Source organism: Garra rufa, chromosome 7 (genome assembly GCF_049309525.1).
Source record: "Garra rufa chromosome 7, GarRuf1.0, whole genome shotgun sequence".
In the NCBI taxonomy this organism is placed as follows: Eukaryota; Metazoa; Chordata; class Actinopteri; order Cypriniformes; family Cyprinidae; genus Garra; species Garra rufa.
Window position 1 is genome coordinate 42,581,723 of NC_133367.1, and position 11,483 is coordinate 42,593,205.

An 11,483-nucleotide genomic window follows, 5' to 3' on the forward strand; every position below is an offset into this window, starting at 1 on the left:
AGTTTTCAAGTCTTGTTTGGTGTCACTTTTGAGCACTCAAACACCCACTCCCTAATAAGCTGTTTCCAAAATTAAGAACATGTCTCTTATTTTATTTTATTATTATTATAATTATTTTTTATTAGGATGCAAATTCTGGAAACGCAGCTTAGACTGCTTTTTAGGTCACTACAAAATGTTGGATACATTTATGCATTTGGCAGACACTTTTATACTAAGCAACTTACATTGCCTTTAGGGCACGCATTTGATCAGTTCTTGCTTTCCTGGTGTAGAGTTCTCCCTTTATATCTGTTCTTGCTTTTTCTCTCTCCTTTACCTTGCTGTTGCTAGTGCACACTGTACAGTATGAGCTACAACAGAGTGAGTATTTCACTGAAGACCAGTATTTTAATGGTTGGTGGCACAGTACATATCTTGCTTTAATACTAGAAAATAGTTTAGTAAACATGCCTAGATGGTGGGAAACCAGTTTGTATCCTATTTGTACATGCTACCTACTTTTGAAACAAGCTATTATCATTCCTGTCATTCTTGGACAGTTTAAATGGTCATTCAGCTCATTTTAGTTTTGATACCTTTCTTTCAGGATCCCACCGCAGACCACCATCAAAGCCACCAGAGAATTACGCCACATTGCTTCCATTTCAGTTCTTTGGAAATAACTATATGTTCCGTGCCATAAACCCATCTTATTCTACAAAGCGTAACATTGTTCAGGCTGCCCTCGGTGTCCCATAATAACATGATGTTCTCAGTCTTCACCACATGCCCCATGGTGACAAAGCGTGCCTACTGACCTGACGACATTTCCCTGAACCGCCTTTACAGCCTCACCAACTCTTGCCTGTTTTTTCTCTCAGCTCGCCCTTTCAGTATTGTTTCAAGTAAAAAGCTAAAGAGAAACAGATTAGCGCTGCGGTGCGGTGTGGCCTCTTCCTGTAAACAGCGTTTCAATAAAGTTTTTCTGCTGGATTTTTATAGTGTCTGTGACTGTGACTAACCAGCTCTTATATTTTAACACAGATTACCAGAAGCTGTTGTGGTTTTGACCGTAACACATCACAATGCACATAATAACTGAAATTAGTTATTTCAGTTAAGCCATATAACAACACAAATGAGAAAACACAACTGCTCCTCTGAACATTTGTAAACAATTAAGACTAAAGAGTTCTTGATAAATAAGGATGCACAAGGTGATAACATTTTCTAGTCCTATTCTAATTCCTATGAAATTTTAAATACAGAGAAACAATCTCAAAAATGCCTTATCAATGTTAAGTCATGGTAAGTTTAATCTAATCGCAATTGTATAAACTGGAAGGTTTTACACCCTCTCTACATTTGATGTGAGCAAGGCAATGTAAGCACCTCAAAAGAGCCTATTATAATCAGTGATACTTGATGAAGGACAGAGAGCATGAGCAGCAGAGTTTTGAACTAGACCAACTAATAGTGAGTTGCAATAATACGCAAGAGGTCATGAAACCATGGATGACTGTTCATTATCTTTAAAGAAAATTAAGAGCGTAAATCAGCTACACTCTTAAAAATAAAGGTGCCATAGAAGAACCTTTCTTGTCTAAATGGTTTCATAAAGAACTGCTAACATCGGAAAAAACTTTCTGTTTCACAAAAGGTTCCTTTTGGCGAAAGAAGGTTTTTCAGATTATAAAAAGTTAAGAAAGAGATGGTTCTTTAAAGAACCTTTGACGCAATGGTTCTTTGTGGAACCAAAAATGGTTCTTCTATGACATCGATTTCAATTTCAGTCAATATATAATTTTAAAGAGCTTGCTGCCTTCCAGATTTATAGATCATGGAGGAAAATTGTAGTTAAAGTGAGAGAATAACGCATTTGCCTTTAGAAATAACATAGATTGTGTTTCATCAGTGTCATCAGCATAACTATGAAAACCTGCTCACACCAACACGAATGTTTGGCACAAAATTTGTTCTAAATTTTGCATGTGATTTGTCTCTTACAACGGATATGTAAAAATGCCAGACAGGCTAAATGAACATGCAAAATCACAGTCTGACAGTAGGTGGCGCTTAGAGCAGAAATACAGCAGACATTCCAGTTATTACCATGGAAGCCCGTTTCCGCCACTGAATAAAACATAAAACCGGTTATTGGGAATTTTATCTCACAATTCTAAATTTTTTCTCAGAATTGTGTGATAAAAAGTCGCAATTGCGAGTTATAAAGTCAGAATTGCGACTTTATATCTTGCAATACTAAGAAAAAAGTGATATAAACTCGAAATTGTGAGAAAAAAACTCAGAATTGCAAGATGTAAACTCACAATTGTGAAGAAAAAAGTCAGGATTGTGAGATAAAAAGTTGCAATTGCAAGTTATAAAGTCAGAGTTGAGAGATATAAACTCGCTAGTCTGAGAAATAAAGTCAGTATTGCATGATATAAACTCGAAATTGCAAGAAAAAAGTCAGAATTGTGTGATATAAACTCGCAATTCTGTGAACATATGAATCTTTTTTTTTTCTCCTCAGAACTGGGCTTTATAACTCGCAATTCTGAGAAAAAAAGTCAGGATTGTGAGATAAAAAGTTGCAATTGCAAGTTATAAAGTCTCAATTGTGAGAAATTCTGAGAAATCAAGTCAGTATTGCATGATATAAACTCGAAATTGCGAGAAAAAAAAGTTAGAATTGCAAGATACAAACTCGCAATCGTGAGAAAAAGTCAGTATTGTGAGATAAAAAGTCACAATTGCGAATTATAAAGTCAGAGTTGAGAAATACAAACTCGCAGTTCTGAGAAATCAGTCAGTATTGCATGATATAAACTCGAAATTGCCAGAAAAAAAGTCAGAATTGTGAGATATAAACTTGCAATTGAGTCTTTTTCTCTCCTCAGAACTGGGCTTTATAACTTGCAATTCTGAGAAAAAAAAGTTACAAATTGCAAGATACAAACACGCAATCACAAGAAAAAAATTGCAATATGTAAACTCACAATTGCGAAAAAATCAGAATTGCAAGATACAAACTCACAATCGCAAGAAAAAAAGTCAGAATTGCAAGTTTATATCTCGCTATTCTGACTTTATAACTCGCAATTGTTTTATATCACAGTTTATATCTCACATATCTCAGAAAAAAAGTCAGAATTGCAAGAAGTAAACTCGCAATTGCAAGAAAAAATCTGAAAATCGCAAATTTTTATATCACACAATTCTGAGAAAAAAAGTCTGTATTGCATGATATAAAAAGTCAGAATTGCGGATGTAAACTTGCAATTGCGAGAAAAAATTCAGAATTGCAAGATGTAAACTCGCAATTGCGAGAAAGACGTCAGAATTGCAAGTTTATATTTCGCAATTCTGACTTTATAACTCGCAGTTGTATATATCACAATTTATTTCACGCATATCTCAGAAAAAAATGTCTGAAAATTGCAAGTTTATATCTTGCAATTCTGACTTTATAACTCGCAGTTGTTTATCACAGTTCACAGTATCACAGAACTGGGCTTTATAACTCACAATTGCAAGTTTATATCTCACAATTGCAAGTTTGTCTTGCAATTTTGACTTTATAACTCGCAATTGTTTATATCACAGTTTATATCAGAATTGCGAATGTAAACTCGCAATTGCAAGAAAAAAGTCAGAATTGCAAGTTTATAAGTTTATAAGGTGTTTATCAAACAACAATAAATGCAAGAATACAGAGAGAATATCTGAATTCTTTCTCTGGATTCTTCCTCTGCAAATAAACATCTGTTCGTGAGCGCCACCAAGTCATACTTTTAAGTAACAGCTGCACTCTGAGCATGTGACCAAAAAGTGCAAATGTTATTGGCTAGCAAGTTTTCTTCTCAGTGCGATGGAAAAGAGATTAGATCACTTCTCTGTAAAAAACCTGTCACAGTGACCGAGTGCTAATGTTCGTGCTGGTCTGAACAGACGCATTAACAGATGAAAATGTTCATGCCAAGCAGAAGCATATAGATTAGAAAAGCAAACTGTCCAAGAACTGATCCCTGTGGTACACCTTGTGAAGCAGCAACTGAGTGAGAGCTGTGTTTATTGATACAAAGATATGTTGGTCAAAGATGGTCAGTAAAACCAATACAAGATTAGCAAAGGAGGAGTACAGAAGGCTGAACTCAGGTCTGAGAAGAGTAAAGACACCGGAGTCAGATGAAAGGAGAAGATTGCTTACTATCATTTATCTTATATATTATTGAAAATGTTTTTTTTTTATTTTTGCAAGAGCGACTAACTCTTATTTTATCTAGCTGGATAAGGTGCATTTTAAATGGGCCAAACGTTTCTCAAAACTATTGTTGAGACTTGGTTTCTTTAATACTGAAAAGACAGCAGCAATAAGAGATATGTTAAACACTGCAAAAAATGCCTTTCTTACTTAGATTTTGTGTCTTGTTTCCAGCCAAAAGATCTAAACATTCTTAAATCAGTAAGGATTTTCTAGACAAGTAAAAAAAGATTTCTTGTTTTCGGAAAAAAACAAGTCAAAATTAAGTGCGTTTTTGCTTGAAACAAGCAAAATAATCTGCCAATGGGGTAAGAAAAAAAAAACTTATTTCAAACAGAAAACAAGATTATTTTTCTTACCCCATTGGCAGATTATTTTGCTTGTTTCTAGCAAAAACAGTTAATTTTGACTTGTTTTTTTTTTCTGAAAACAAGACAATAATTTTTACTCATCTAGAAAATCCTTCTTGATTTAAGAATTTTTGGATATTTTAACTGGAAACAAGACAAAAAATTAAGTAAAATGAGCATTTTCAATCTGTTTTTTTTTTTATGAAAGATGTGTACAGTAGGTATAGGTTTAAAAGCCATGAGTGAGCATTATCATTAACATATTAATTTTCAAACAAAGTCTGCATAAACATTTTACGCAAATATCATTGTGGTTATACCATTTGATGAACTTTATTTGTCATAAAGGTGACATTATCTGACAGTTTTAAGTCATGTTGGTTATACCACACTTTGGCGCTTTTGATGTTTTTAATCATTATTATTTCTCAAAGTTTTGTTTTACAACACTTTAATAATAATTATAGTCCAAACTACATATTAAAATAAATCATTTTATGCTTTTAGTCAGATCTCAGTGTGGTCACCTTGACATTTATGCCCTATAAAAATATTAAAATACATTTTGATTATTAAACTATTAAACTTAAAACTTGTTATTTGTATAGGAGTATTCAACTCATTGTCAATTTGAAATGTTTTTTTTTTTTACATAAAATTAATAGATTCCGACAAATAAATGAGAGTCAAATGTTGGTCTGTAAATGAAAGCACTTTCATACGCTGACTAAGAGTTCAGATTCATACTTTGTGAGGAGAGTCATACATTCTCTGTGGGAGGTTGAGATTATCTAGACTATTAATTTCCCAAGTGTAGGTCTATGAGCGCTTGTATACAAGCTTTCATGACACAAGACAGACAGTTGAGTATGCATGCAGTGTGATTCATTTCTAATGTGAATTTGAGACCTGCATGATGCCAACTTTGTCCATATAGCTCAGTTCTGGAATCACCCGAGCCATACATGCCATGCAACTTTATTTACAAAAAAGCAAAACAATGTCCTGAAATAATATGTACAGCCTCCAGCCTTCCACTAGAAGCTATTCTGTGACTCATGAGCTGTGACATCAAAGGCAGCAGCCAAGGATAAACACCCAAGTGCATTTCCCGCTTTTAGGAGCCTACTTGGAAGTCTATGGAAGTCAATGGCTAACGTCAACTGTTATGTTACTCACATTCTTTAAAGTATCTTCTCTTGTGTTCAACAACATTCCACATAATGATAAGATAGCTGTATGGTAAACCTCCGCTGAAGCTCATTTTATATGTGCTATATATAGGTGGACACTCTTGAGACTCCTCTTCTGCCTCGTTCTTTTCAGAAACTGAGTAAAAAAAAAAAATTATTGCAACATCGTAAATAATGATAGCAGCCAGAACATTCAGTTTCATATTATTTAACAACATATCATTGAAATGCAGAGCCTGGTAATCCCAGGAGAGTACCTGCATAGTTATACATTAAAATACTGACAGCCAAACACTATCATAACCTGTTTAGGCTAGCAATACTTCTCTTTAAGGACATCTTAATCGTATTCTTCATAATCAGTAACTTGCCTTCATAGTCATGAACACATTTTTAAAATCTTGTAAAATTTTAAAGCCTTTATTATTTTTTTTAACTCTACAGCTGTGCAATAAAATTCACTTTAAAGATCCACTTTTCATTCATTAAGACGCCGTGGGAAAAAATGTCTTTTCAAGGAAGTCGTCTTTTTAAGATGAAAATGAGATGAAATGACCCATATAACCAGAAGATGGCAGCAGAGGATCAATCATAGTTTTTTCAAGACGTCTAGCTTTTCGATTTATTATAAAGTTACTCATATAATTAATTGTAGTACTTTTACCGCACTTAAGTATATAGTATAGCAAGTGCAGAAAGTCATTAAAATAAATGAATAAATAAATAAATAAATGGGTGAATAAGGAAATAAATAAATAAGGGTGAATTATTTAAATACTTATATGTAATTCACTACAAATTACATAAGTTAAATATTAATGGTATAAGAATTAAATAATCCACTCAATATGAATCATTATGAATGTAAAATATTTTATATAATTTAATAACTACATCTTTTAAGCTTTATCTTGAACTGTAAAAGCTATTAAATAGCATATATTTAACCAAGATAAACTTGTTACTGCTGTAGTTTTGTTACTCTGAATTTAGTCTGAATCATTTAATGCACAGCTCTTTTTTTGCCATCAGATTGTCAGATGTTTCGTTTGGTTATTACTGTCAATCATAGCAATGACTCATAGCACATATTTAGCCGATTTACTCACATATTCGCGTTTGTCATTCTTGAAACAGTATACATGGACGTTTGGTCCTCTTAGACAAACAACTTTCCTCCGATTGTGAATGGATTATGTAGAGAAATAAGCAAAGGACACTCCTATTACAGCAAAGTACTGTTCACCGGATGTGACTGAGCTGGCTTGTGTAAAACAAGGAAGTAATCCGTGCATATGGTCAATTCCCATGCATACATCTTACATTTACACACTTGAAAATAAAGGTGCTTCATGAAGCCATAAAAAACTTTTTTTTTTCTAAATGTTTCCATAAAGAACCTTTAACATTTGAAGAACCTTTCTGTTTCACAAAAGGTTCTTTGTGGCAAAAGAAGGTCCTTCAGATTATAAAGAGATGGTTCTTTAAAGAACCTTTGACACAATGGGTCTTTGTGGACTTTGTACACTTTTTAAGGGTGTAGGCCTAAATATTTTTGTCACCAGAATGGTGTAGCCCATAATAACCAGTCAAACCTTGACCTTATGGACTGGGAAACCTCTAGCGTCCGTGTGAACACCACTTTAGGGTCAGCAGAACAAAGGAGAAGTGTAATTCTATCTAAATGTTTGATGTCAGTCACTCTACACCTGTCATGTGCGATAACTTTTTTACCGCAGTATAACCATTTGCACTGACACTGGATATGCGCGCCATTAGCACAACAAACAGCATTGTCTGGAGACGTCGTAAATCGTACACCTGCAGTCAGAGCAGCTGCTGCAACAAAGGATGAGCGCGAGTGCATGGCGTAAATGATGACTTATCAAACATTCCCGTTCTTGAAGTGGTTCGTGTAAGCGGGGCATGTAAGGACGCCCGAGCTGGCTTTGGTTTTTGGCGTTTTAAGGGCTGGGGAAAAAAGGGACGACACCTTCTTCAAAAACCCCCAAGCTACGCTTTGAGCGGTAACACGAAACCTGCACCACGTCCCGTCTTACAAACAGAAATTATGGCTGGAATTCTGTTTAGAATAAAGAAACTCCCCGAGAAGAATTCAGTCTGCCATGAGTCATCTCATCCTTATTTAATTACAGTGATTGTAGGAGTAATTTACGAGGCCGTTATAATACGCTTTTCAGAAGCCTTCTTACTAAAGCGCGCACAAGAATGTGTTAGTGAGTCCTTTACAAGGCAGTCCCTCGTGTTACTTCCCAGAGTTCCCACAATAAAAAAGCAACAGTTATCCGACACTCAATCATATATGAGTGTCAGTGGTCTCATTCTGAAACATGTTGCTTTTTTATGGGCAATGAGCAGAAATACATGGCATCTGCGCCCACAGGACTCTGTAAAAAGCACAGAATTAAACAAATTGTCATTCACAATGCTCTACAAACCTCCCTCCCATTGCATCTCCCTTACACTCATTAATTAAATATTTTGACTTACTTTGCATCTTATATATGGATAAAACATTAAGCAAAAGCAATATTTTTTTTATGCTAAAATGCAAATGCAAGGCCTCTGGTATCCAGATGCAATTTTTTTAAAAGTCAAATTTAAAAAAAAAAAGTCAAGATTTACAGACAGGAACTGGAGGAGAAAATTAGATTAGAAGTCGATCAGAGAGAACATTTAATGTCTGGAACTACTAAAGTGCATAGTTTTTCATAATGTGCCTCTAATTATGACTTAATTATGGCTGGGTTGAGAAAGCAGTTCGAAAGATACGCGGCAAACGCAACAGAACGACAGATATATAGGAGAGCGTCATGCTGCATGGTGGGCTGTCAGACCATATGCTTTCATGATTCAAGCTCCAAATACCACACAATTAACTGCAATTGCACTGAAGCCGATCTCCAGTCGGTTAGGGGATAAACTCATGAAGAAAACAGGTGAAAACAGCCATTAAACACTTCACTCACACACACACACACACACACACAAAAGCAATGTGTTTCCCATCCACTAAACCAACTGCATATGCTCCCAAAAGATCCCAACTCAGCATCTGAAAGTAATGGGATTGGGGCTAGTTTTCACCTAATTCAAACACTTTTAGTTGAACTAAGCTTCTTTGACATATTCACACTTGCTGAATTTACCTGAATAGAGACACTATGGTCTTTTTAGAGCTGCCTTCCAGCTATTCTATCAAACAGTAATAAGCATACTGTTGTTTTTTGTTTATTACACTCTTACATTAAGGTGCTTTAAAGGGTTCTTCAAGCGATGCCGTGGCTAGAAGAACCATTTTTGGTTCCAAAAAGAACCATTCAGTCAAAGGTTCTTTAAAGAACCATCTCTTTTTTACCTTTTTATAATCTGAAGAACCTTCTTCAGTTCTTCAGATGTTAAAGATTCTTTATGGAACCACTTAGACCAAAAAGGTTCTTCTATGGCATCGTGACGCACCTTTATTTTTAAAAGAGTACTATGAAGCTACTTATAACAATATTGTTTAATTATAATTTATGATAATTTGCTATTATAGCATTTGTAAACAATCACACTGGCATGCAATTTACTCTTGACCAAAACAATTAACTGATATATTGAAGTTAGCTTTTACATTTTTGCAATTTCATGCATTGTGTATGTGGTTTATTGTTTTAACCTTTAATAGTATTTATATATTTTCATATATGTGAACTTGGACCACAAAACCAGTCATAAGGGTCTTTTTTTTTAACTAATTGTTATACATTGAATAAATAAGCTTTCCATTGATTTATGGTTTGTTAGGAAAGGACAATATTTGGCCGAGATACAACTGTTTGAAAATCTGTAAGGGTGCAAAACAATCTTTAAAGTTGCATATTACAAAAATTAAGTTTTGATATATTTATAGTAAGACGTTTACAAAATATCTTCATGGAACATGATCTTTACTTAATATCCTAATGAATTTCGGCATAAAAGAAAAATCGATAATTTTGACCCATACAATGCTCAAATACACCCATGTTTCTTAAGACTGGTTTTGCGGTCCATGGTCACATATTTCCAGCATCTATTCTTCAAATTAGTGTCAACAACTAGAAAGTTGATATACTATAAGAATCAACGAAGCTCTGCAAAGATCTACCTTCTTAACTATAGGATTAGAGGGAGAAGCATTCACTCTTGCTGGCTCTTACCTGCAGGTGTTTGAATAACGCTGTGATCTGGGTGATGTGAAGCGTCAGGCAGCGCGACGCGCAGCGCGCACTTTCAATCTTCTCCAAGGTCTCCGCTTCTTCAGTCCTGCGCGCCACGCTCGCTTCGAAAACACAACAAAGCAGAAAGCAGCAGACCTTCCTCATGAGCATCATCTTCAGCGAGGGGGTTCACGTAAATGTTCGTTGACGGTTGTGCGGTTGAATGTTCTGGATGCGCTTCAGGCTCGTGTTGAATGCTGTGTGCGCGCTCGGACACTCCCTCTCACGCAAACCTGTCATCTGAACTCAACTCATTCATAGTCTGTGCATTTTGTATTTAGATCTAGAAACTAATTGAAACTTTGTTTATGGCGCTTTATGGTCCATTGACTCAGTGACAAACTGATTTTTCGTAAGCCAAACGCAAGCCATGTATTTCGACTTAATAAAGTTACTAAAATAACGTGTAAGTAATGCCAGGATGAAATGATCTTTAATTGTGCTCCTAAATTTATAATAACAGAAGAATTCAACTGGAGAGACTTTCTACAAGCAAAAAGACAAATTGAATTTAATTGAGAATTAATAAAAGACAACAAATTGTTTTATTTTAATCTCTCCTTTATGATATAGCGGTAAATAGCCTACCGAGTCATTATTATAACTCTCAGAAATGCAGAAACACTAGTGCATGAATATGACAATCATATAATATTTAATATCAAAGCACCAGGGCATTTTGGACATTTTGACCACCACAGATAATATAACTTTGACCGCAAAACCTGTTCCCACAGCGCCTGGATTCAGTCTCAGTGTGTTTTTGTGGGGTCATTGCAATACCAGCGCCATCTTCTGATAGAATAAAGTATAACCACTATATGATAGAGAACAGAGCCAAAATACTCTTCTCAGGACTCAAATATCGACCTTCCTCTAAATTTAGGTCTATCTCTAAACAAACACATGAATCAAGGTCTTTTTTTACGTAAAAAATAAAGGAGAAGTTCACTTTCAGAACAGAAATGTACAGATAATTTACTCACCCCCTTGCCATCCAAGATGTTCATGTCTTTCTTCAGTCATAAAGGAATGTTTTATGTTTTTTGAGGATTTCAGGATTTCTCTTCATATAGTGGACTTCTATAGTATGTATATGAACTTCCAAAATGGGCAAAGGGCTCTAAACGATGAAGATGGCTGAGAAATAATGGTTTTATCTAGTTAAACGATTGGTTATTTTCTACAAAAAAAAAAAAAAAAAAAGACAATTTAAAGAAATTGTGTTTTTTGAGGAAAACATTTCAGGATTTCTCTCCATATGGTGGACTTCTATGGTGCCCATGAGTTTGAACTTCCAAAATCCAGTTTAAATGCAGCTTCAAAAGGGCTCTAAATGATCCCAGTTGAGGAATAAGGGTCTTATCTAGCGAAACAATTGATTATTTAAAAAACAAACAAACGAACAATTTAAAGAAATTATGTT

The 11,483-nt window shown here is 34.9% G+C and overlaps 1 protein-coding gene across 1 annotated transcript in view; it reads right to left on the reverse strand.

The window, feature by feature from the left end:
* Window positions 1-10,201, reverse strand: part of anos1b (anosmin 1b) — a 103,480-nt gene extending 93,279 nt beyond the window's left edge. The window contains exon 1 of the mRNA XM_073844775.1: window positions 9,998-10,201. Coding sequence (XP_073700876.1) covers window positions 9,998-10,171 — 174 coding nt within the window. The 5' untranslated portion in view covers window positions 10,172-10,201. The remainder of the gene's footprint in view (window positions 1-9,997) is intronic.
* Window positions 10,202-11,483: the final 1,282 nt, after the last annotated feature.